This window comes from Hyla sarda, chromosome 2 (assembly GCF_029499605.1).
Source record: "Hyla sarda isolate aHylSar1 chromosome 2, aHylSar1.hap1, whole genome shotgun sequence".
Taxonomy (NCBI): Eukaryota; Metazoa; Chordata; class Amphibia; order Anura; family Hylidae; genus Hyla; species Hyla sarda.
This window is the reverse complement of record NC_079190.1, coordinates 295,423,112-295,450,380: the sequence shown is the minus strand read 5'-3', so window position 1 is coordinate 295,450,380 and position 27,269 is coordinate 295,423,112. Positions and strand designations below refer to the sequence as shown.

At 43.0% G+C, this 27,269-nt stretch overlaps 1 protein-coding gene across 2 annotated transcripts in view; it reads left to right on the top strand.

The window, feature by feature from the left end:
• The window catches only part of LOC130356274 (NADH-cytochrome b5 reductase 3), a 147,695-nt gene that overhangs the window by 97,810 nt on the left and 22,616 nt on the right, over nt 1–27,269 (top strand). For both annotated transcript variants that reach the window (XM_056557541.1, XM_056557542.1), the window contains exons 5-6: nt 7,224–7,353; nt 7,989–8,072. In XM_056557541.1, the coding sequence (XP_056413516.1) occupies nt 7,224–7,353; nt 7,989–8,072 (214 nt within the window). The remainder of the gene's footprint in view (nt 1–7,223; nt 7,354–7,988; nt 8,073–27,269) is intronic.

Genomic DNA, 27,269 nt, shown 5'->3' with positions numbered 1-27,269 from the left:
TTCCCGCCGAGAGCTGTGATTGGCCAGATGGTTCCAGCCAATTACAACTCTCTGTGGGAAATATGAATAGGTGTATATATACGGCAGTGCAGGGAACCATAGAAGAGTGGCCGGTCGCATCTATACAGGGTGGGCCATTTATATGGATACACCTTAATAAAATGGGAATGGCTGGTGATATTAACTTCCTGTTTGTGGCACATTAGTATATGTGAAGGGGGAAACTTTTCAAGATGGGTGGTGACCATGGCGGCCATTTTGAAGTTGGCCATTTTGAATCCCACTTTAGTTTTTTCAATAGGAAGAGGGTCATGTGACACATCAAACTTATTGGGAATTTCACAAGAAAAACAATGATGTGCTTGGTTTTAACGTAACTTTCAATGCAACCCTCTTCTCCCACTCTTCACATACTGATAGCAACACCGCAGGAGAAATGCTAGCACAGGCTTCCAGTATCCATAGTTTCAGGTGCTGCAGAATGGGCAAAACAAAAATTGGAACAGGACCCTCAGTTTACGCAGAAGATTTTGTTCAGTGATGAGGCAAACTTTTATGTGAATGGTGAAGTTAACAAACAAAACCACCGCTATTGGTCTGACACTAACCCACAGTGGATAGATCCCTCCAAGACTGTTGGAACACAAAAATTGATGGTATGGTGTGGTATATGAGGTACAAAGATAGTGGGGCCATTCTTCATCAATGGAAACCTCAAGGCCACTGGATATGCAAAATTGCTACATGATGATGTGTTTCCCTCTTTATGCACTGAAGCTGGCACGTTCCCTGAGTTTTTCCAGCAAGATGGTGCACCACCACATTATGGGTGTCAGGTCCGAGCATTCCTAGATGAACAGTTTCCTGGAAAGTGGATTGGTCATCGTGGACCAGTTGAATGGCCCCCAAGGTCTCCAGATCTGACCCCCTTAGACTATTATCTTTGGGGTCTTCTGAAGGCAATTGTCTATGCTGTGAAGATACGAGATGTGCAGCACCTGAAACTATGGATACTGGAAGCCTGTGCTAGCCTTTCTCCTGCGGTGTTGCAATCAGTGTGTGAAGAGTGGGAGAAGAGGGTTGCATTGACAATCCAACACAATGGGCAGCACATTAAACACATTTTATAAGTGGTCAGAAACTTGTAAATAACTCACGTTAAAACCAACCATCATTGTTTTTCTTGTGAAATTCCCAATAAGTTTGATGTGTCACATGACCCTCTTCCTATTGAAAAAACAAAAGTTGTATTCAAAGTGGTCGACTTCAAAATGGCCACCATGGTCACCACCCATCTTGAAAAGTTTCCCCTCTCACATATACTAATGTGCCACAAACAGGAAGTTAATATCACCAACCATTCCCATTTTATTATGGTGTATCCATATAAATGGCCCACCCTGTACATTATACAGGAAAGACATCCGCTGTGATCCTTAACTGCAGGTACTACTGCTCCTAACATGGAGCACACTCTGCTCAATGCTGGGAACTGTAGTACCTGCATTAATAGACAGATCACAGCAGGTGTCAGAAGTTACACTTGCTGCGATCTGTCTATTAATGCAGGTACTACAGCTCCCAGCATGGAGCAGAGTGTGCTCCATGTTGGGAGTAGTAGTACCTGCAGTTAAGGACAGATCACAGTGGGTGTCACTCCTGACACCCGATGCGATCGTCCGGTCTATTGCAGAGATGCGGAGCGGCTCTCTACAGCACTCGCATCTCTGCACTATACTCCGGCCGGCCAGTGATATGAATAGAACATCACTCATACATATTTCCCGCTGAGAGCTGTGATTGGCTGCAACCATCCGGCCAATCCCCACTCTGGGCGGAAAATATGAATGAGTGATGTTCTATTCATATCACTGGCCGGCCAGAGTATAGTGCAGAGATGTGAGTGCTGTAGAGAGCCGCTCCGCATATCTGCAATAGACAGGACGATCGCATCGGGTGTCAGGAGTGACACCCACTGTGATCTGTCCTTAACTGCAGGTACTACTGCTCCTAACATGGAGCACACTCTGCTCAATGCTGGGAGCTGTAGTACCTGCATTAATAGACAGATCACCGCAGGTGTCAGAAGTTACACTTGCTGCGATCTGTCTATTAATGCAGGTACTACAGCTTCCAGCATGGAGCACAGTGTGCTCTATGTTGGGAGTAGTAGTACCTGCAGTTAAGGACAGATCACAGTGGGTGTCACTCCTGACACCCGATGCGATCGTCCTGTCTATTGCAGAGATGCGGAGCGGCTCTATACAGCACACGCATCTCTGCACTATACTCCGGCCGGCCAGTGATATGAATAGAACATCACTCATACATATTTCCCGCTGAGAGCTGTGATTGGCTGCAACCATCCGGCCGATCTCCACTCTGGGCGGAAAATATGAATGAGTGATGTTCTATTCACATCACTGGCCGGCCTGGAGCACAGAGCAGAGATGCGAGAGCTGTGTAGAGTTGCTCCGAATCTCTATTCCATGCTGGGAGTAGTAGTACTACCTAAAAAAAGGCAAAAATTGAGAAAAAAAAGTGAAACACACACACTTTATAAAAAATTTATAAAAATTTGGTTATAAAAAGTAAACGTTTTGTTAAATTCATTTTTGCCCATCCCATCCCCAAAAATGCAATTTCCACTCAAATGCAAAAACGCCAGAAAAAAAAAGCCAGAAAAAATGTCAGAGGCAGGAAATTGCACTGTTGTTTTTTCTAATAGTTTTCAATTACCCTTTATCTATTAAAGGGATTATCTGGAAAGAAGTTTTTTGTTATAAAGATGCTCAAGCTGTGGCTTTTAAAAAAATCAAACCTGCACATATCTCCCGCATTCCCTCCCTCCCTCTGGTAACTGGAGTTCTCCTTTTGTGGGTGTTGGTTGTCAATATGTCATTTGCTGCTTAGAGAATAACTGGCTGCAGCGGTGTCCCACCTTATTCAGTGATTGACTGATTAGCAATGTGATGACTTGAGTCCCAGAGGGGGGTGAGACCAGGGCTGGGCCCAATACAGCAATTACCACTAATCACTGCCTGACACCACTGCTACTAGTGTTTTGCTAAGTGGCAACTGACATATTGACTACAAGTACACGGCACAAGAGAGCATTGGAGATGTGGGGCAGTGTTACCAGGGGAGCTCAGGAGGTATGTACAGGTCTGGTTTTATTAAAGCAGGTAGACTGGGCCACTCAAAAAAACACTTTTCGCTGAAGGACCACTTTAAGTTGTGTAGTTCCATCATGAAAATCTTTTTAATCATAGTAGCTCTATATTTATCGTAAATCTGTATATACCAACATTTTAGTGAGTCCCTTTACCCATATAATTGTAACACTCACGTTTCAGAAGATAGGAACTCCGGATCTGCTGGACCTGTGTGGCAGATGACTCAGACCATACCGGAGAGCGGAGTCTAAGATGCCACTGGTTTTCACCAGAGCCCGCCGCAAAGTGGGATGGACTTGCTGTGGCAGGTGGCACCCAGGTCACTACCCCTGGCACGGCTCGACCACACAGGCGGCTAAGGAAATGCGAGGCACAGGAGAGATAAGGCAGCTCGTAGTCAGTATAGCAAAAGGTCAAGGTAGATGGCACAGTAGCGTAATCAGGACGTAGCAGGAGGTCAATAGGCAGGCGGCAGAGGAGCAAGGTCAAGTCAAGGAGCAAAGAATCAGATACACGGCAAGGCAACTTTCAGGAATGCTTTCTCTCAGGCACAAGGCAACAAAGATCCGGCAGGGAAGCGAGGAGGGTGGAGGAATTTATCAATGAGTCACAGGGGAATTACACTAATGAGCGCATTGGCCCTTTAAATCTTAAAGCTCCGATGCGCGCTCCCTAGGGGACGGGGACACATGCGCCGGAGCAGAGAGGCAGAGGCGGGGGCAGGAGAAACACCAGGTGAGTAACGAACTGGGGCTGGTATGCGGGCGCATCCCGCGATGCGAGTCTCAGGCCCGCCGGCAGCAGCAGGTAATGGGACCATGCACTCACAGCCAGCGTGTGCGGCCGAAGCGTATAATGTAACAATAAACTTTTAATCATCTCAAAGCTTATCAGAGCGCCTTTATCAAACAACCTTAGCTGAGATTTTTCATTCAGTATTGAGTAAAGAAATGGGCTGCTATGACTCTGTTCGGTGAGTCTTTATATTTTTTTCAAATTCAAAACTATTTTGCTTCTCTCACGGATTAGTATCACAGGATTTATAAAATGTTTCCAAAAGCATCAGTAGAAACACATAGGCGGACATTTATCAAAGGATGTTTAGTGTAGTTGTTTTTCTCCACCCTTTTTTTTACAGTGTCTTTGACGTGCGCCCAACAAATTTATCGAAAGTCACAAGGACAATGATAAATTTGATGCGATATCAGTACTTGGTACACTTCCTTAGTGTAGAGGTGTTTCTAACATCTCCTTTGAAATGGTGTAAATTTGCACCTCGATTTAGCCTTTTTCGCCAAAATTAGCAAATTTTTACAAAAGTCACAATAAATAAAAGCATGACCACTGCATGGTTAAAAGGATAAATGATGTACTGCAAGACAACATTATGAAGTATGTCTATTTGAAAAGTCGCACAATAGGCGCAAAACATAGATGACAAAACAGCTCTAAATGCAATGATAACTGTCCCCCATATTCTCTATACTGCTTGAAAGAGAGGCCACCCGACCCAGGCTTCTTAAAGCTCTTGCTCTGTAATTGGCTTATTTAGAGCCCAAGTCTGTTATTATCAAATGGAGAAAATATGGCACAACAGAGAAATTACCAAGAAATGGACATCCCTTCAAAATTGATAAAATGACATGAAGAACAGGCCAGGGGGGGGGGCATAGAGGCCTATTGCAACATTAAAGGAACTGCAGGAATGTCTAGCAAGTAAAGGCTGTGTGCTACATATGACAAAAATCTACTATATTCTTCATATAAAAGGGCTATGGGTAGAGTGGCAAAACGGAAGTCTTTTCTTATACCTAAGCTATTTTCTTAAGTACAGCTAAAGTGTGCAATAACAAACATCAAGTTGCCCAAAATCAAGTGAAAAAATAAGTTATTGTCTGATGAAACCAAGGTTGAACCTTTCTGCCATAATTCCAAAAGATATGTTAGGCACAAAAACAACACTGCACAAAACTCAAAGAACTGCATACAGTCAAGCATGGTGGTGGCAACATCATGCTTAGCGGCTTATTTTCCTCTGCTGTAACCGGGGCCTTAGTCATGGTGGAGGGAAATCATGAACAGTTCCAAATATGCAATTTTGGCACTTTGTCTAATTTGTCCATTAGAAAGCTGACAACAATCCAAAGAAGCACACATTCAAATCCGCAAAAGCAAGGTTTTCCCAAAAGAAGATTAACTATTTGAAATGGCTAGCCAGAGCCCAGACCTTAATCCAATTAAATATCTGTGGGGTGATCTGAAGAGGGTTGTGCACAATAGATGCCCGAGCAATCTGACAGTTTAGTAGCGCTTTTGCAAAAAAGAGTGGCCAAATATTACCATGTCAAAATGTGCCATACTAATAGACTCCTACCGAAGAAGACTGATTGCTCTAATAAAGTCGAAAGATGCTTCAATAAAGTTGTCATAACCCGTGGGGTTAAACGGTTCTGACAGCTCTCTCTGTTTTGTTTTGGTTTGGGCTACGCCAGCTGTCTGGATTGGTAAGCTGACCTTGATGTGAGCACCTGGTCTGGGCCTATATAAGCTGGCAGTCTACTCCCAATCTTTGCCTGCTTAAGAGCTCTGTGTACTCCTAGCTAGCATTTATTTAGCATCTGTTATATCTGGCATTTTGACCCTTTGGCTCCGCTCTCTGACTCTTCTCCTGGCTTTGCGAATTGACTTATCTGTGACCTCTTGGTATCGACTCGGACTGTGGACAGCGACTTATTGTGTGTATGTTTAGTTATTTTTCTGTTAGTCTGAGTGATTTCATTCAGAGTCCCAACCTCCGTCTGCATTATAGTTTATTATTTTGTCTGGACTGCCCTCACTTATTGTAAGTAGGGACCGTCACTCTGGTTATGGACCCGCCACCTAGGACATGTACATAAGTAGGCAGGGATAGGGGGAGTGGGCGAGAATTGTTTGCACTCCTTCCCTGCCCAGACATGACAAAAGTATTAGTCTAAGGGTGTACACAATAATCATGTTATAGTGTGCTATGTATTTATTCTTTTCCCCCTCAAAGATTTTAGTTTATAGGTTGCATTAAAGGTTCTGGCATAATTTATCTTTCTCTCTTTCTTTAATATAACAAGAACGTGGTATTTTAAAATGTGTGAGTGTGTAGACTTTTTACATATACACTGTATGTCCCTGGAAAAATATATATATATATATTATTTTTTTTTGCGGTTTATCTTTTAGGAATGCAGCATATTGATCTAGGGCTTTTTCAGGGAGATAAAATAAAACAAAGGCAGATCTATAAAAAAATTTCCTACATAGTCAACAACTTGTCTACATATGCCTTTTTATAACTAACTTCTCTAAAAAGATTTCCTCTAAGGAAGGCCTTTAAAAAATCCCAAACAAACTAAGAGTTTGTCAAGCCAGCATTTAATTTAGTTGAGTGTCAAACCCTAAATGTACTTTTAATCATAAACACTAATAGAATGTGGTTAGGTCTCATAATACACATGCTAATATTCAGGTTCTGTACTACACATATCCCGATACCCACTGTACACCTTCTTAGTCCATACTGTATTTTCATGTGTCTCCAGCTGGATTTACATCTCATGTTAAAAAGGTAAGCCGAGGTATACTGCGTCCAAACATAGTCAACTAGTTCTGTCCATTTCCTACACCTATACATTTATTTTGTGGAACTCAAAAGTGGTGCAAAGTACAAGAAGCAAGACAGAGGTCAGAGGAGGAAGTCTGGACCTGTCAGCGGGGAGGTGAGGCAGAGATCGTGGTTTGGCACAGTTGAGTGCCAGGATACACTGTACACTGGTGAGCACCAATTGCTGGCTTTACAATAGTCATTATTAGTAAACCTTGTTTACTCACCCTATACAATTCAATACTTATGGTAATTTTTCAACAATTACAAGGAAAATGTGTGATTACCCAATATAGGCAATGACCATGCTCGGTGTATGTTTGGGAAAAGAAAAACAAATTATTCCACAGAATTAAAGACTAGAGAATGGAATATAACCACATTGCTCTAATTCTGATTTTCTTTTATTTAAGGTTTACTTTAAAGATCAAAACCCAGACTTTCCAGAAGGAGGTAAAATGTCCCAGTACCTTGACAATCTCTCCATAGGGGAAACTATTGAATTCCAAGGTCCAAAAGGACTTTTTGTATATCAAGGAAAAGGTATTCTATTTCTGTGTTAAATAACTTGCTTTTATTACACAGCTATTACTCACAAATATTATCAAACACGTCATTTAAATCAAAATTCTATACTTACCTTCAGAAGGCCACCTGTAAAGTCACATTGCAGGGGTGTCAGTTAGACAGCTGACAGATGCCACTCCTGTTGCCAATCGTCTTAAATCCAACAATTGTGGCATTTAATGAGTTAATAACTAACATCAGCATATGCAGACATCACTCACTGACTATAAATCAATCTTAACGGAAAAACCTAGGGGGCAGCACTGTACATGATATACCAGTACTCGCCCTAAATTGGTTAAACAACATAAGAATGTATGGCTTTATTTATGTACAAAGTCTAGATAGGTTTACCTACTTTTTTTGACACTTTCTCCATTAGAAATCCACACTAAAGATCTGCAACAAATACACCACACCCGAACCTACTTAGCTAACCTAAGAGCCCATAAATACAATATTGGGTCGGCATTGCATCAATCCCATTTAGCTGACAGGAATGCATTGTATCAGTATCAGACATAAGCCCTATAGACCACAGTTAAAATAATCTGGACATAAATTTCTAAGACACACTAAAAGTATGATTTCTTTGTTCTTCATTTTATGAGGTTACTTTGCTATTCAATCAAACAAGAGATCCCTAGCTGAGAGGAAGTTTGCCCGTCATGTTGGAATGATAGCAGGTGGAACAGGTAAGTAAACACAATGGCCCAGATCCAAAAACTGGCATCCAAAAGAAGAGTTGCTGTGCATATCCTTCTTCCAAGAAGTCCCAGTGGATCATGAATGGCCTATAAATTTCCATATCTCTTCGTGACACTTTCCTCTTGGAGAAACATTACCCCTTAGGTCCCACTCGAACTGCTTAAACCAAAACTGTCTAGCTTTGCCCATAGCACCACTGTGGTCACTATGAGATATTATTCTAGATCCCCCCAGATGTGTGGGCTGAACTTCACAGTGCACATCTGATTTAATGCTTTTTGTCACTTTTTGTTCATTGTATGTGTTGTTTCTCACAAGGACTACTCAGGGTGTGGTTCCCTTTTGGGATTTTCCTCCTTAACCCCTTCCCGCAAATGGACGAATATATACATCTATTTTTCCCGTGCTTTAACGCAAATGGACGTATCTATACGTCTAATCCCGATCACGGCGCCGCAAGCAGTGATCGGCGGCTGGGGCCAGCAATCGCATATCGCCGGGCATCCGATGCAGCTGTCAGGAGCAGCGAGGAGCTCCGATCCTGACAGTTAACCCCTTCAGTGCTGTGGTCAATGTGACCGCAGCACTGATTGCTGGTGACAGAGGGAGAAAGCTCCCTCTGTCCTCCAATGAGACCCCAACAAATGGCCCCTGGTTACCTGGCTACGAAAGCCGATCAGGCTATGCCAGAGGCAAAGCCTGATCTACTATGTGTATCAGTGAAACGCTGACAGCTGTCAGCGTTACACTGATAGGGATAATACACTGCGTTCAGATCTGTACTGCAGTGTATTATAAGTGTCAAGTCCCCTAGTTGGACAGTAAAAAAAGAAAGTAAAGTTAAGTTTAAAAAAATACTCTAAATAAATAATAAATAAAAAATAAACAATAAATATAAATAATAAATACATAAAAATAAATAAATAAACATACACAATTTTTCTTTCCCTTCCCCCAAAAATTATATACACATATTTGGTATCGCCACATCCGTAACAACCCAAGCACATTATTCCTCCCGCATGATGAACGCCGTAAAAAAAATTAATAAAAACCTTGCCAAATTTATGGCTTTATATCAATGCTGCCTCTGTAAAACTAAAATAAAAAGTGATCAAAATGTCCCATGTACCCCCAAAATGGTACCACTAAAACGTCAACTCCTCACGAAAAAAATGTGCTATCACAGAGGATTGTCGGTATAAAAATACAAAAAATACACATCCAATAAAGTACATAAATGAGGTATCACCATAATTGTACCGACCTGCAAAATAAAATTACCATGTCATTGATACTGCATGGTGAACACCGTAAAAAAAATTATAATAATCTTGCCAAAATTATTGCTTTTTGGTAATCCCACCTCACTAAAAATGTAATAAAAGTGATCAAAATGTCAGACATACCCATAAATAGTACTATTCAAAACCGCTACCAATACAAAAAAAAAAGGCCTCAGACAGCTCCCTTGGTTAAAAATAAAAACGTTACCAATATTAGAATAGGGTGACAAGTACTAACTAAAAATAGAAAGACCCAAAATCCACACGGTGCTCCGTCATGTCTGAGGCCTGTGTGTAAGTCATGGGACGCACAAGGGCCACATATGGGATATTTCTAAATATGTCAGAATTAGGGGAATAAATATTGAGTTGTATTTTCCTGTTAGCACCCGCTGTGTTGTGGAGCAAAAAAAAAAATCCAAATTTTTAATTCCACATTGCTTTAATTTCTGTCAAACACCTAAAGGGTTAATTAACTTGAGGGGTGCAGTTTTTATAGGGGGTGATTTATAGGGGGTTCTTGCAGACCCCTCAAATCCACTTCAGAACTGAACTGTTCCCTAAAAAGATCTGATTTTGAAATGTTCTCTATAATTTAGAAAATTGCTGCCAAACTTCTAAGCCCCATAATGTCCTAAAAAAGTAAAACAACTTTTAACAAATAATGCCAACATAAAGTAGACATATTGTAAATGTGAATTAATAACTACTTTATGTTGTGGGATTATCTTTCTTAAAAGTAGAGAATCTGGAACTCGGTAAAAATGCTAAATTTTTAAATTTTTCCTGAAATATTTGAGTTTTTCTCACACAAATGTTGAATTTATTGACCAAAATTTACCACTAACATTACATACAATTTGTCACAAAAAAACTATCTCAGAATCACTTTGATAAGTTAAAGTGTCCCTAAGTTATAACAACATGAATTGGGACAGGTCACATTTGAAAAATGGGCCTTGGTCATTAAAGGGGTACTCCCAGGGAAAACTTTTTTTTAAATCAACTGGTGCCAGAAAGTTAAACAGATTTGTAAATTACTTTTAATAAAAAATCTTCATCTTTACAGTACTTTTTAGGGTCTGTATACTACAGAGGAAAAAGTATTTTTGGAACACAGAGCTCTCTGCTGACATCATGACCACAGTGCTCTCTGCTGACATCTCTGTCCAGTTTAGGAACTGTCCAGAGCAGCATATGTTTGCTATGGGGATGTTCTCCTATTCTGGACAGTTCTTAAAATGGATAGAGGTGTCAGCAGAGAGCACTGTGGTCATGATGTCAGCAGAGAGCTCTGTGTTCCAAAAAGAAAACCATTTCCTCTGTAGTGTTCAGCAGCTAATAAGTACTGGAAGGATTAAGATTGTTTAATAGAAGTAATTTACAAATCTGTTTAACTTTCTGGCACCAGTTGATTTAAAAAAAAAAAAGTTTTCCACAGGAGTACCCCTTTAAGGCCAAAATTGGCTCGGTCCTGAAGGGGTTAAAGGGGTACTCCGGAGGAAAACTTTTTTTTTTTTTTTTTTTAAATCAACTGGTGCCAGAAAGTTAAACAGATTTTTAAATCACTTATATTAAATAATCTTAATCCTACCAGTACTTATTAGCTGCTGAATACTACAGAAGAAATTATTTTTGGAACACAGAGCTCTCTGCTGACATCATGACCACAGTGCTCTCTGCTGACATCTCTGCCCATTTTAGGAACTGTCCAGAGTAGGAAAAAATCCCCATAGCAAACATATGCTGCTCTGGACAGTTCCTAAACTGGACAGAGATGTCAGCAGAGAGCACTGTTTTCCAAAAAGAAAAGAGTTTCCTCTGTAGTATTCAGTAGCTAATAAGTACTGGAAGGATTAAGATGTGCTAATAGATGTAATTTACAAATCTGTTTAACTTTCTGGCACCAGTTGATTTAAAAAAAAAAAGTTTTCCACCGGAGTACCCCTGTTCTAGGGTTGGCGTGTTTGGCAATCAGGTTTCTTATCTTACAGGCACCATCATCCTGTGAGAGATATACTATTCCTATAGTGAACTACTTCTGGTAAGTTCTAAACACTGCATACCATAAATACCCCATTATACTGGTTTTGGAAATGCTCTAACCCAGTCATCTAGCCTAGTCACTAAAATCCTCATGCTTGCCCACTTGTCCTGCTTCCAAAAATAACTCATTGTTTACTTTCTGCCTAAGGCTAAGTTCAAATTGTCATTTGCACCCGTCCTGTTCAGGGTCCGTTCAGCTTTTTATTTTTTTTTCTTCTTGCATAGAACAGACCCTGAAACGAGTTGGGCGCAATGGACACTGCCAGGTCACGACAGACCCCACTCACTCAGTCGGAGATCCGGTAGTTTACTAGAGTTTAGTAGAGAAAAAAAATTGTGCATGTACAATATTTTTCTACACTTAACCTGACGGAATTGCTGACAGAGCTCCACATAACGGAGCCCGACAGCAATGTAAAAGAGACCTAAAAAAGTCACGGTCACTAAAGGCTCCAATACAGATGAAGAACAGACTGGAGCAGGACGGGTAAAAGGTAAGCAGGCTGTGTCTACATAGTATATTTTAATATGCCTTTTACTTTAAATTTAATGTGTGAACACAGCCTGCAATTGCTTTGCATTTTGTACTTTGCACTAACCATTTTTCCAGACTGTATACAGTAACCAGTGATCTAAATAGATTGCTGGTAACTGTATAGCAACCAAGGGGTTAAAAAGTTTTACTCCTTACCTGCTGACCAGATTCAAAGTGCTCAGCCCAACAAGAGGGGACAGTAACCAGTGATGTATAGATATACTGTATAGTACTGTATAGATATTCTGTCTGTTCCCAAAATATTTGTATGTTAGAAATTACCAAGTGAGATGACAGGGATAATATCCCCTTCCATGACAATATGGATCTTTGTACAAAATTGATAACCCCAGTCCACCCATACCAACAGTAACTGCAGATTTATCCCAAGAGTTGATCACCATACCCCTTCTCTTCAATTCGTTGGTTGAACTTGATGGACGTATGTCTTTTTTCAACCATACTAACTATGTAACTATGTAACTATATGCAACCACAATAAAAAAAAATGAAATTACAGTATTTATCGGGGTATACCACGCACCGGCCTATAACACACACCCTCATTTTACCAAGGATATTTGGGTAAAAAAAGTTTTTTACCCAAATATCCTTGGTAAAATGAGGGTGCATGTGTGTGCATGTGTATACCCCGATACAACGCTGCCCCATTGCCTCCCCCATCCCCGGTTTTATAATAACCTCTTGCCGGGGTTGGGTCCGCGCTGCTTCTGGCTCCGGTGTGGCGTCTCCTGTGTCGTTGCTATGCGCTGCGAGGCGCAATGATGAGTGACGTCTTCAACGCTACGTCACTCGTCATTCGCAGCGCATAGCAACGACGCAGGAGACGCCACACCGGAGCCAGAAGCAGCGCGGACCCGACCCCGGCAACAGGTAATTATAAAACCAGGGATGGGGGACACAATGGGGCAGCGGCGCCGATAGCCAGGGGGAGAGAAGTGGCGTCAGCAGGGCTCTAGACCCCAGGAAAGGCAGGGGGACAGAAGCGGGCAGCAACGGCCTCTCTCCCCCTGCCTTTCCTGGGGGCTTCTGCGGGGTCAGAAAAACTGGGGATGGGGGAGGCAATGGGGCAGCGGTGCCGCCAGTCTCTGGACCCCAGGATAGGCAGGGGCAGAGAATCGGGCAGCGACAGCAGGTCTCTGGACCTGAAAAAGCCGCTGCAGTTCATTGATTTAAAGAGCCCCTTAAGGACCCAGCCCATTTTCACCTTAAGGACCCGGCCATTTTTTGCACATCTTACCACTCTCATTTTAAGCAGTAATAACTCTGGGATGCTTTTACTTTTCATTTTGATTCCGAGATTGTTTTTTCATGACATATTCTACTTTATGTTAGTGGTAAAATTTAATCAGTACTTGCATCATTTCTTGGTGAAAAATTCCAAAATTTGATTTTAAAAAAATTGAAAATTTTGCATTTTTTTTACTTTGAAGCTCTCTGCTTATAAGAAAAATGGATATTCCAAATAAATTATATATTGATTCGCATATACAATATGTCTACTTTATGTTTGCATCATAAAGTTGCCATGTTTTTACTTTTGGAAGACATCAGAGGGCTTCAAAGTTCAGCAGCAATTTTCAAATTTTTCACAAAATTTTCAAAATCGAAATTTTTCAGGGACCAGTTCAGTTTTGAAGTGGATTTGAAGGGCCTTCTAATTAGAAATACCGCATAAATGACCACACTATAAAAACTGCACCCCTCAAAGTATTCAAAATGACATTCAAAAAGTTTGTTAACCCTTTAGATGTTTCACAGGAACAGCAGCAAATTAAAGGAGAAAATTCGAAATCTTCATCTTTTACACTGGCATGTTCTTGTAGACCCAGTTTTTGAATTTTTACAAGGGGTAAAAGGAGAGAAATCTTCCTAAAATGTGTAACCCAATTTCTCTCAAGTAAGGAAATACCTCATGTGTGCATGTCAAGTGCTCTGTGGCTGCACTAGAGGGCTCAGAAGGGAAGGAGCGACAGTGGTATTTTGGAGAGTGAGTTTTTCTGAAATGGTTTTTGGGGGCATGTCACATTTAAGAAGCCTCTATAGTGCCAGAACAGCTAAAAAACCCACATGGCATACCATTTTGGAAACTACACCCCTCAAGGAACGTAACAAGGGGTACAGTGAGCCTTAACACTCCACAGTGTTTGAAAACTTTTCGTTAAAGTTGGATGTGTAATTTTTTTTTTACCTAAAATGCAAGTTTTCCCCCAAATTTTAAAATTTTGAATAGTTGTAATAGGAGAAAATGCACCCCAAAATTTGTAACCTCATCTCTTCTGAGTATGGAAATACCCCATGTGTGGACATCAAGTGCTCTTCTGGCATACTACAATGCTCTTAAGAGAAGGAGTCACATTTGGCTTTTGGAAAGCAAATTTTGCTGAAATGGTTTTTGGGGTGCATGTCGCATTTAGGAAGCCCCTATGGTGCCCCTATGGTGCAAAAAAAACTCATGGCATACTATTTTGGAAACTACACCCCTCAAAGAACATAACAAGGGGTACAGTGAGCCTTAACACAGGTGTTTGACATATTTCTGCTAAAGTTGGAAGTGAAAATGAAAAATTAGATTTTTTTCACTAAAATGCTGGTGTTACCTCAAATTTTTCATTTTCACAAGGGGTAATAGGAGAAAAAGCCCCCCAAAATTTGTAACCTCATTTCTTCTGAGTATGGAAATACCCCATATGTGGACGTCAAGTGCTCTGCGGGCAAACTACAATGCTCAGAAGAGAAGGAGCGTCATTGAACTTTTGGAGAGAGAATTTGATTGAAACAGAAGCCAGGGGCCATGTGCGTTTACAAAGCCCCCTGTGGTGCCAGAACAGTGGACCCCCCCCCACATGTAAAACCCATTTTGGAAACTACACCCCTCACAGAATTTAATAAGGGGTGCAGTAAGCATTTACACCCCACTGGTGTTTGACAGATCTTTGGAACAGTGGGCTGTGCAATTGAAAAATAAAATGTTTCATTTTCACGGACCACTGTTCCAAAAATCTGTCAGACACCTGTGGGGTGTAAATGCTCTCTGTACCCCTTATTACATTACGTGAGGGGTGTAGTTTGCAAAATGGGGTCACATGTGGGGGGGCACTGTTCTGGCATTATGGGGGCTTTGTAAACACACATGGCCTTCAATTTCAGACACATTCTCTCTCCAAAATCCCAATGGCACTCCTTTTCTTTGGAGTGCGTCCGCAGAGCACTTTACATCCACGTATGGGGTATTTCTATACTCAGAAGAAATAGGGTTACATAGTTTGGGGGGCTTTTTTTCCTATTCTCCCTTTTGAAAATGAAACATTTAGGGTAACACCAGCATTTTAGTGAAAAAAATTTTTTTTTTCATTTTCTCATTTTCACATCCAACTTTAATGAAAATTCGTCAAACACCTGTGGGGTGTTAAGGCTCACTATACCCCTTGTTACATTCCGTGTCACTCCTGAGCCTTGTTGTGCGCCCGCAGATCACTATACACCCACATTTGGGGTATTTCTGTACTCAGGAGAATTGTGATTGTGAGATTGTGTTACAAATTTTGGGGGTGTTTTTTTTTCCTTTTACCGCATGTGAAAATTTAAAGTATAGGGCAACACCAGCATGTTAGTGTAAAAAATAAAAAAAATTACACTAACATGCTGGTGTAGACCCCAACTTTATCTTTTCATAGGGGGTAAAAGGAGAAAAAGCCCCCAAAATTTGTAACGCAATTTCTCCCGAGTAAGGAAATACCCCATATAAGGCCCTAAACTATTTCCTTGAACTACGACAGGGCTCCAAAGCGAGAGAGCGCCATGCGCATTTGAGGTCTATTTTGGGGATTTATATCCGCCACCAAAATACCCTACGGCAGTGTTTCCCAAACAGGGTGTCTCCAGCTGTTGCGAAACTCCCGGCATGCCTTGACAGTCAGTGGCTGTCCGGCAATACTGGGAGTTGTTGTTTTTCAAAAGCTGGAGGCTCCGTTTTGGAAACAATGCCATACAAGATGTTTTTGTTTTTTTATTAGGGGGGGGGGGACTGTGTAGGGGTATATGTATATGTAGTGTTTTACTTTTTATTTTGTGTAGTGTAGTGTTTTTAGGGTGCATTCACATGGTCGGGATTACAGTGAGTTTGAGCTGTGAGTTTGAGCTGCGGCGGAAAATTTGCTGCATCTCAAACTTGCAGCAGAAAACTCACTGTAAACCCGCTCGTGTGAATGTACTCTGTACATTCACAAGGGGTGGGGGGGCCTCCAGCTGTTGCAAAACTACAACTCCCAGCATGCACTGACAGACCATACATGCTGGGAGTTGTAGTTATGCAACCGCTGGAGGCACATTGGTTGAGTTTGTTACTTATCTCAGTGTTTTGCAACCAGTGTGCCTCCAGCTGTTGCAAAACTAGAACTCTAAGCATGTATAGTCTCTCAGTGCATGCTGGGAGTTGTATTTTTTAAACAGCTGGAGGCACAATGGTTGCAAAACACTGAGTTAGGTAACAAATTCTGTTTCACACCCAATGTGTCTCCAGCTGTTGCAAAACTGCAACAATCAGCATGCATTGACAGTCGAAGGGCATGCTGAGAGTTGTAGTTTTGCAACAGCTGGAGGCACACTGCTACAACTCCCAGCATGCCCTTTGATAGTCTGTGCATGCTGGGAGTTGTAGTTATGCAACAGTTGGAAGCACACTTTTTCATAGAAAAAATGTGCCTCCAGCCATTGCACAACTACAACCCCCAGCATGCACAGACTACCAAAGGGCATGCTGGGAGTTGTAGTTGGAACTCCAGCTGTTGCAAAACTACAACTCCCAGCATGGCTGTGCATGCTGAGGGTTGTTGCTAAGCCACAGCAGGAGGTGAACAGGCCTCACCTCCTGCTGTATCCTGCCGCTTGCAATGCCGGGACCTCGCCGCTGCTGCCACCGCTCCTGCCACCGGGACCGCAACAGCCGCTCCTGAGGGGGCGCCCGCCGGACCAGGAAAAGGTAGGAGACCCCCGCCGGCCCCGATCGCCGCCCAGCAGGACAGTGATTGATCGGTCGTTCCAACTGATCAATCACGTGATCGCGAGGTGGAAGCCATGCCACCTCCCTCCTGCTGGGAAAGGGTGAATGATGCTGTCTCGGACAGCCCCATTCACCCTTTTTTTCCAAGTCAACGGGTCACCAGAGACCCGATTGAAATCGCCGGTCTGAATTGACATGGGGGGGGTCTCAGGAGCATTTGCACGGGATGCCTGCTGAATGATTTCAGCAGGCATCCCAGTCCTGTCCCCGCCCAGCGTGCGGCGGGGACCGGAATTCCCATGGGCGTACAGGTACACCCTGAGTCCTTAACTACCAGGAAGCCAGGGCGTACCCATACGCCCTGGGTCCTTAAGGGGTTAAAAAAATACAATTGAAAAAATATGACCCATAACCTGTAAAAAAAAAAAAGTGCAAATAACTCAATACAGCTGCTAGCTGCCCCCCAGTGTCAACTGTCATGTAAAAGTAATGCAATGGAATGCAATGGCTAGATAAGTCACTAGAACAGCGAATGTGAAGAGATGACAGTAGATTGAGCATACCTTACACAGAGCTCACAGAGCATTATTTATCAGACCTTTCGTGCACTTAACCAAAAGAAACCTCAGCTTTTTTCCTCCATTCTGTTTTCCATTTTGGCTTGTGTAAGTCAGGGTCAAGCCAGGGTCAAGCTGGAGTAAATGTATGGCATTTTTTGATGGCGTGCAACTTTTTTGCGACATTATAAATATCTGACCACTGCAAGTCATTTTTGAAAATTTGCTTGCTCTTCTCGCTCGACCAGTCAAAAATTGCACTGAAAAGTGCCTAGTCGCACGTGAGACGTTTGAGAGACAAATATAAGCAAAAATAAGTCTACTAAATGCTTTTATAAATGTCCCCCTTATAACCATTAAGGAGAGGTTCCCTTATGGCACAAAAAAAACTTTTATAGCATCCTCCTAATTTCTATTATTTTAAAAGTATCATAATGCCTTGCCTGGGTCAAGGTGGAGATGCTTTTCCAAACTGATGTCAAAAAATGCATTGAAAAAAACGCATGCATTGAAAAAAAATTGTGCATCTCTGAGCAACAGCAGGCAAATCCTGCAGACATGATCCTGCAACAGTCCTACTTGTCACAAATGATGGCACTTGTCAAGGGATGACATATATTAGCCAGTATGTAAACAGTCAGTTCTTGAAGTTGATGGGTTTCAAAGAGTAAAACATGAGAATCTAAGCTACTTTGGCAAGGTTCTGGGTCAGAGCATCTCCAAAACAGCAGGATTAGTGAGGTGTTCTCTTTACGCAGTTGATAACTCTGGACTGTAAAAGAATGAAAAAAATTGCCCTGGTCATGTTTTCTTTTACATAATGTGGATGATGGGTACATGTGTCTATGGACAGGGGAAGACTGACCGGCCGGTGCTCAGGGCCGCCACCAGGGGGGTATAGCCAGGACCTCAGTAAGGGGCTCGGGCCTCCACTGTACCCCCCCCCCCCCCCCCCCCCCCGTGGCAGCTGCAGCAGAGGGGCCGCGTTGATGGTGAGACACTCGAGCCTGGGAGGGGACCCACCGTTGCAGGACAGCCTCAGTCAGTGCAGGGGCCGCAGCTGCAATGCCTCTCTGGGAGGAGAGCAGTTAAGATGCTCCTCCCCCACACTCCTCTGCATGCAGGCTGCAGCTCCATTGGCGGAGCAGGCAGGTGCTTTGCTTCCCGTTCCACCACTGACTACAACAACCGCCCGCGCCGAAGAGGAACAGGAAGACTTTCCCTGCCCAACGCTGACGCCATCCATCTAATAGGTAACTTTATGAGGGGCAAATTGCTTTTTGGGGATCAGTGGGAGGTGAATGCAAAATTTTTCCGCGTTACCTAACCAAGGTGGGCATGCCGGGAGTTGTAGTTTTGCAACAGCTGGAGGCAACCTGGTTGGGAAACACGTATCTATCTATTTATCTGTATACACTGTTCAAAACAAATAAAGGGAACACTAAGATAACACATCCTATACTTTTGCCTTTACATAGTTGAATGTGCTGACAACAAAATCACACAAAAATTGAAAACCACACTACAGGCTGATCCTACTTTGATGTAATGTCCTTAAAACAAGTCAAAATGAGGCTCAGTAGTGTGTGTGGCCTCCACATGCCCGTATGACCTCCCTACAATGCCTGGGCATGCTCCTGATGAGGTGGCGGATGATCCCCTGAGGGATGCCCTCCCAAACCTGGACTAAAGCATCCGCCAACTCCTGGACAGTCTGGAGTGCAACGTGGCGAGACATGATCGATCTATATACCTATCTCATATCTATTTATCTATCTATCTATATCATATCTGTTGATCTATCTATTTATCATCATCTACTTATCTATTATCTATCTCATATCTATCTGTTTATCTCATATCTTTGTTATATCTCAGTTTTTCCCGACCAGGTGCCTCCAACTGTTGTAAAACTACAACTCCCAGCATAACTTTGGCTGTCCAGGCATGCTGGGAGTTATGGTTTTGCAACAGTTGAAGGCACCTGGTCGGGAAACACTGATCTATCTATCTATCTCATACCTATCTATCTCATATCTATCTATCTATTTATCTCATATCTATCTATCAATCTCATATCTTTCTATTTATCTCATATCTATCTATCTATCTATCTCATATCTATCTATCTATCTCATATCTATCTCCTATCTGTCTGTCTGTCTATATCTATCTACCTACCCATCTATCTCATATCTATCTATCTCATATCTATCTCCAATCTATCTATCTCATATCTATCTATCTATCTATCTATCTCATATCTATCTATCTCATGTCTATCTCCTATCTATCTACAGTGGGGATCAAAAGTTTGAGCGCCCCAGGTAAAAAAAAATGTATTAATGCGCATAAAGAAGCCAAGGAAGGATGGAAAAATCTCCAAAAGGCATCAAATTACAGATTAGACATTCTTATAATATGTCAACAAAAGTTATATTTTATTTCCATCATTTACACTTTCAAAATAACAGAAAACAAAAAAATGGCATCTGCAAAAGTGTGTGCACCCTGCAGAGTTAATATCTTGTACTGTCCCCTTTGGCAAGTATCACAGCTTGTAAATGCTTTTTGTAGCCAGCCAAGAGTCTTTCAATTCCTGTTTGAGGTATCTTTGCCCATTCTTCCTTACAAAAGTCTTCCAGTTCTTTGAAATTTCTGGGCTGTCTGTCACGCACTGCTCTTTTAAGGTCTATCCATAGATTTTCAATTATGTTGAGGTCAGGAGATTGTGAAGGCCATAGCAAAACCTTCAGTTTACATCCCCATGGATTTCGAGGTGTGTTTAGGATCATTATCCATTTGTAGAACCAATCCTCTCTTTAACTTCAGCTTTTTCACAGATGGCATCAAGTTAGCATCCAAAATTTGCTGAAATTTTTTATTGAATCCATTTTTTCCATTTTCGTGAGATGTTCCATGTGCCACTGGCTGCAATACAACCCCAACGCATGATTGATCCACCCCATGTTTAACAGTTGGACAGAGGTTCTTTTCATTAAACTCTGTTCCCCTTCTTCTCTAAACGTACCTTTGCTCATTCCGGCCAAAAAGTTCAATTTTAACCTCATCGGTCCACAGAACTTGTTTCCAAAATGCATCAGGCTTGTCTATATGTTCATTTGCAAAGTTCAAACGCTGATTTTTGTGGGAAGGACATAGAAGAGGTTTTCTTCTGATGACTCTTCCATGAAGACCATATTTGCACAAGTATCTCTTTATAGTGGAATAGTGTACCACAACTCCAGTGTCTGCCAGATCTTTCTGGCGGGATTGTGCAGTCAAACGTGGGTTTTGAATAGTTTTTCTCGTAATCCTGCGAGCTGTTCTGTCTGATATTTTTCTTGGCCTTCCAAATCTTGCTTTAACTTCCACTGTTCCTGATGACTGCCATTTCTTAATTACATTCCGAACAGAGGATATTGACATCTGAAAACGTTTTGCTATCTTCTTATAGCCTTCTCCAGCTTTGTGAGCGTCAACTATTTTCAGTTTCAGATTTCTAGACAACTACTTAGAAGAACCCATGGTGCTGATTGTTGGGGCAAAGTCAGATGAGTCTGGGCATTTAAAACCTTTGAGATTGTCATCACCTGGTCTTCCCAGATGATGATGAGAACAATCCATGACACTGGCAGGTCTCAGCTTTGCAAAGGGGGCAGTGCATGCTATAAATTCTGTAAATGATGGAAATAAAATCTAACATTTGTTGACATATTGTGACTTGTTGACATGTCTAATCTGTAATTTGATGCCTTTGGAGATTTTTCCATCTTTCCTTGGCTTCTTTATGCACATTAATACAAGTTTCTACCTGCGGTGCCCAAACTTTTGATCCCCACTGTATCTATCTATCTCATATCTATCTATCTATCAATCCATCTATTTATTTCATATCTGTCTATCTCATATATATCTATCTATTTCATATCTGTCTCTCATATCTATCTATCATCTATCTATCTATATCTATCTATCTATCTGTCTATCTCCTATCTACTGTCAATCTATCTTATATCTATCTATCTATTTTTCTGTCTATCTATCCCCCCCCCATGCCCTTCCTTTCTTAGAGACTAGGACAGGCTACTGGCCTACCTCGGCATTATCGACCACCTACCGGGGGCATTACGTACTGCTTACCTGTTGGGGGCATTACCTACGACCTAACTGGGAACATTATGTACTACTTACTGGGGGAATCAACTACAACCTACCCACTGAGGGCATTATCTACTACCTACCTAATGGGGGCATTACAGACTTCTACCTTATGGGGGGAATTCCATACCTACCTATTGAGGGCACTAACTAATAGGGGAGGGGAAATTACCTACACACCACCAATTGCCCCTACCCTTTCCCACCAACACACATACTTACCCCCTTATACTATGCAGGGCACCAAGGGAGGAATTATTTGGGGCACTGAGGGTAGGGAACAGGTGGGGAACGTGCTGAAAAAGTGAGGTGCCAAATATGTATGTTGTCCAGCAGATTCTGTGAATACGAGTCATGGATGGAAGAAGACTTCATGGCGGTCTCAGCAAGACAGAGAAGAAAAGGAAAAATAACTACTCCAAGAAGACTCTTACTGTGATTCAGTAGATGTAACTGCACTGTAATCACTTAAAGAGGTACTCCACTGCCCCAGTGTTCAGAACATTTAGTTCTGAACGCTGGGTGCGGGCTGCGGGGGTCGTGATGTCACGGCCATGCCCCTCGTGGCATCACACCATGCCCCCTCAATGCAAGCAGGGCCGGACTGGCTTAGCAGGATACCGGGAAAATTCCCTGTGGGCCGCTCAACCTGGGGCCGGCAATGGCTGGCCAATTGCTCAGGTACAATGGCTGACCCATGTTTATATATTCAGCGCGGCTGCGGGCTGCGGCGCAGTACGGTCGGGCTGCCTGCGGCACAGTGCGGTCAGGCCGCGGCCCGCCCATGCACTCTACACTACACTAGAATACAAGGGCCTGATACTAGTATCAGGCCCTTGTTTGCAGAGCAGCAGCGGCCGCATAGCGAAGAAGCTTATAAGCTCCGGCTCCGCCTCCCAGCCCCAGGCCCGGCTCTATAACTAGGCGGACCAAGCGCCTGCTTAGGGGCGGCCAGGTCCGCAGTCCGGGGGGGCGCAAAATTTGCTGCCCGCTCCGGTCAGTGTCCGCCTGCTCTGTCTGCCTTCAGCTGTTACAAAACTGCATACCATAATGCCTGAGGCTTCAGACATGATGAGAGTTGTAGTTTTGCAACAGCTGGAGGTCCGCAGGTTTGAGACCACTGCTGTACGCTGTATCCCTATGCCTGGGCTGCAAAAGATAAAGAAAATAAACTTTAACTTACCTACGTCGGCCTTACGCTGGGGACGGGAACGTCGGACAGCCATCAGCCTATCACCGGTCGGAGCGATGTCCCGCCCCTGCCAGTGATAGGCTGAGCCCACTGTCATGTAAGAAGCCGGCCAGAGCTTTGTCACCCATGTACAGCCCTCTGTCTCCCCTACATACTCCTCTACACCCCTCTGTCACCCATGTACAGCCCTCTGTCTCCCCTGCACACTCCTCTACACCCCTCTGTCACCCATGTACAGCCCTCTGTCTCCCCTGCACACTCCTCTACACCCCTCTCTCACCCATGTACAGCCCTCTGTCACCCATGTACAGCCCCCTGTCTCCCCTGTACACTCCTCTACACATCTGTCTCCCATGTACACCCCCTCTGTTACCTCTTTACACCTATACGCCCCTGTATTCCTCTTCACTTGTAAAAGGGGAATCTGGAGGCTGACGCTGGTAACGTGCGGAGCCTAATAGATTTGTTTTGCAGGTTTAACGGTGAAGAGTTGTGGCTGGAAGAAATTATCAGGACGGTCCGGACCAGACGAACGACGCTGATCAGAGAAGACGTCATTGGTGAGTTGCTGTATAAAGCAGCACTTTAAACTACATACCCACTGATAAATAGATATTGGAATTTGTGTGCATTGCGGGTTTTAAAAAAAAAAATTATATATTTTTTTGCTCGTCAACTTTGGTCAGGGTGCCCCGCAATTTTTTTTTTACGGAGGGGTGCCATAGTAAAATACAGTAGCAATTTATTTCTTCAAAATATACATAGAGGAAATAAATAAAATAAATAAAAAAAATTTAAAAAATTAAAATAAATATATATATATATATATTAGTGTACTGTAAAGTGATGAATCTAGGCGTGGCTACCGATGGCTGACACGATGCTGTGGGGCTGGTCTGCAATTATTTCCAGGGCTGGTTTTCATCCCCAGTCTGGCCCTGAATGCAAGTCTATAGGAAGAGGCATACCGAATGCTGGGGCAGTGGAGTACCCATTTAAATGGTCTGCAGTGCTTATGTGTATGGGGGACATTGGTTTTTTGTTCAGTGGTTTTTATACAGTCACTATGTGGTGGTCATGGTGTGAGGTATTATTCTCACTTGTATACTGGTATTATTATTATTTTAGTATATTATTATATTAGTCATTATACAGCATTATGTCAGTAACAGTATGATGGTAATATGTATGGTGATAATATTCCTCATTGTATTCCTGTATACTGACCAAGATTACCAATAATACCAGAATACAAGGAGGAATATTATCACCACACATAATACCATCATACTGTTACTGACCTAATCCAGTATACTGAGACCAATATTACCAATAATATCAGATTAGGTCAGTAACAATATTATGGTAATATGTATGTGATAATATTCCTCCTTGTATACTGGTATTACTGGTAATATTGTTCTCAGTATACTGTATTAGGTCAGTAACAGTATGATGGTATGTATGTTGATAATATCCCTCCTTCTCTTCTCTATAAACTAAAGGGCTCATGGTTTTTCTTGTCCTGTGTTTCCAAAATTTTTTCATAGATAAGGGGGATAGCGAGCAGGGGAGGGGCAGGCCTTGAGCTGTGTAAGGGGCCCCAACATTTACTATCGCAGCTCTGGTCCTGTATATAATCACTTACAGTGTGGAAAAAAAGTTTTTAGTCAGTCACCAATTGTGCAAGTTCTCCCACTTAAAAAGAAGAGAGGCCTGTAATTTTCATCATAGGTATACCTCAACTATGAGAGACATAATGAGAAAAAAATCCATAAAATCACATTGATTGTTAAAGAATTTATTTGCTAATTATGGTGGAAAATAAGTATTTGGTCAATAACAAAAGTTCATCTCAATGGAAGCAGGAGACCTCTGTGTAGACAGCGGTACCCTGCTTCTGTGCTGCAGCAGCTGAAGCTCGGGCCCCTTACTGGAGTACTGGCTGTACCCCCCTGTCGGTGGCCCTGCAGATCTCCTCTAGAGCAGTGATGTTTTGGGGCTGTCGCTGGGCAACACGGACTTTCAATTCCTTCCAAAAGTTTTCTATGGGGTTGAGATCTGGAGACTGGCTAGGCCACCCAGGACCCTAACATGCTTCTCACGAAGCCAATCCATTGTTGCCCAGGTGGTGTGTTTGGGATCATTGTCATGCTGAAAGACCCAGCCATGTTTCATCTTCAATGCCCTTGTTGATGAAAGGAGGTTTTCACTTAAAATCTCATGATACATGGCCCCAGTCATTCTTTCCTTTACAAGGATCAGTCGTCCTGGTCCTTTTGCCGAAAAAACAGCCCCAAAGCATGATGTTTCCACCCCCATGCTTCACAGTAGGTATGGTGTTCCTTGAATGCAACTTAGAATTCTTTCTCCTCCAAACACGACAAGCTGAGTTTTTACCAAAAAATTCTACTTTGTTTTCATCTGAACATATGACATTCTCCCAATCCTATTCTGGATCATCCAAATGCTCTCTAGCAAACTTCAGACAGGCCAGGACATGTACTGGCTTAAGCAGGGGGACATGTCTGGCACTGCATGATTTGAGTCTCTGGCGGCGTAGTGTGTTACTGATGGTAGCCTTTGTTACTTTGGTCCCAGCTCTCTGCAGGTCATTCATTAGGTCCCCCCGTGTTGGTTCTGGGATATTTGCTCACTATTCTTGTGATCATTTTGACACCACGGGGTGAGATCTTGAGTAGAGCCCCAGATCGAGGGAGATTATCAGTGGTCTTGTATGTCTTCAATTTTCAAATAATTGCTCCCACCGTTGATTTCTTTACCCCATGCTGCTTGCCTATTGTAGATTCAGTCTTCCTAGCCTGATGCAGGTCTACAATTTTGTCTCTTTGGTCTTGGCCATATTGGAGTTTTGAGTGTGACTGTTTGAGGTTCATTTCGGCCTCCCGGTGACCTGGTAATACATGGTGATTAGCGCTGGCCAAGCCAATAACCATTCAGTAAAGGAGGGAGGTGGCAAGGTTGCCACTCCTCCGATTGCTGCCATTGGTCGGTCAGGACCAACCGACCAATGGCAGCACAGTCTAACAACTTTGAAAACTCATTCCCCCACTTTGCCTGCTCACTCGAGTCCAGGCAGTGAGCGGAGTTCTGCAGCGGCTGCAGCCGGGTCTAGTGTGCGGCGGGAGCGGCATGTGAAGCATCTACAGACCTGCAGGAAGTGCGCGGCGGCTGCTTCCAGTGACTTATCGTTGGTGAGTGAGGATGAGCTGTAGTACAGGCAGGGACAGTTCCTGGGTTCTGGAGCAGCACTGCTCTGTGGGTATAGCTGATGAAGCCTGCCCCTATATGACCCATCAGTGTGTTTTGCTGATGAAGCCTGCCCCTATATTTTTCTTTCTGTTTTGTGCAGGGTTTTTTTTTAAGTATGTAAAAACACTACATTTTCACACACACACAATTACAATCCCTGTCCCTGTCCCTACCCCCCCAAAAAAAAAAATTGTTAATGGCCAGTAGGGTGTTTTCGGTAGAGGAGGCATACGCCATGCTTGCCTCTGATGCCAAATCAGTCAGTGATGGGGAAGAGGAAGATCCCAGCTTTTCTTCCTCTTCCTCATCATTCACTAATGATGAGCCCACTAGAAGGCGGTGGTGCGTGCGCCACAAGGCAATGTCGGTAGAGGCCCCCCAAACTAGTAGCCCTGTCCCCCAGACTAGTAGCTCTGTCCCTTGTACAGTGTTCCCTGTCAATCGTACAAGTGACCCTGTCTGGACCCCAGTTCCGGACGATTATGCGCCACTGATTGCTGGCCGCCCAGGAATCTAAATTGACACCAGATGCCTCACTGAAATGGACTTTTTGATGGTGGCCCAAGCAAACTTGTACGCCAAACAGTTTGTGACCCAGCACCCCTATTATTTTTTGGCAAGGCCCTATAGATGGGCTCCCATCAATGCAGCTGAGATGAGGACATTTTAGGCCCTCATGCTGCATATGGGCTTAGTCAAAAAGCCGACCATTAGGCAATACTGGAGTGGGGATGTTCTGTATAATACCCCACTCTACCGTATGGCCATGCCACGGGCGCTCTTTGAGGCCATCCTCAAATGTTTACATTATGTTGAAAAGGCAACGTGCCAGTCCCGAAATTCAAAATCAGGCCAGTCATAGATCATTTCACTAATACATTTGCAGAGGCCGACATCCCCCAAAAGGAAGTTCCAGGAGGTAGTGATCAAGGCCCTGATCTTTGGAGACTGGGAAGGAGCGGGCCCAAGTACCTCTGGAACTGTAGGCCCCCGTTTTGTACCAGGGCAACTGTCAGGCCCAAGACCTGATTATGGTATACTACATGTGTATTATGATTGTATTTGTGTATAATGTATAATCTATGGCATGGGTGAGTGTTCATTCAGACTG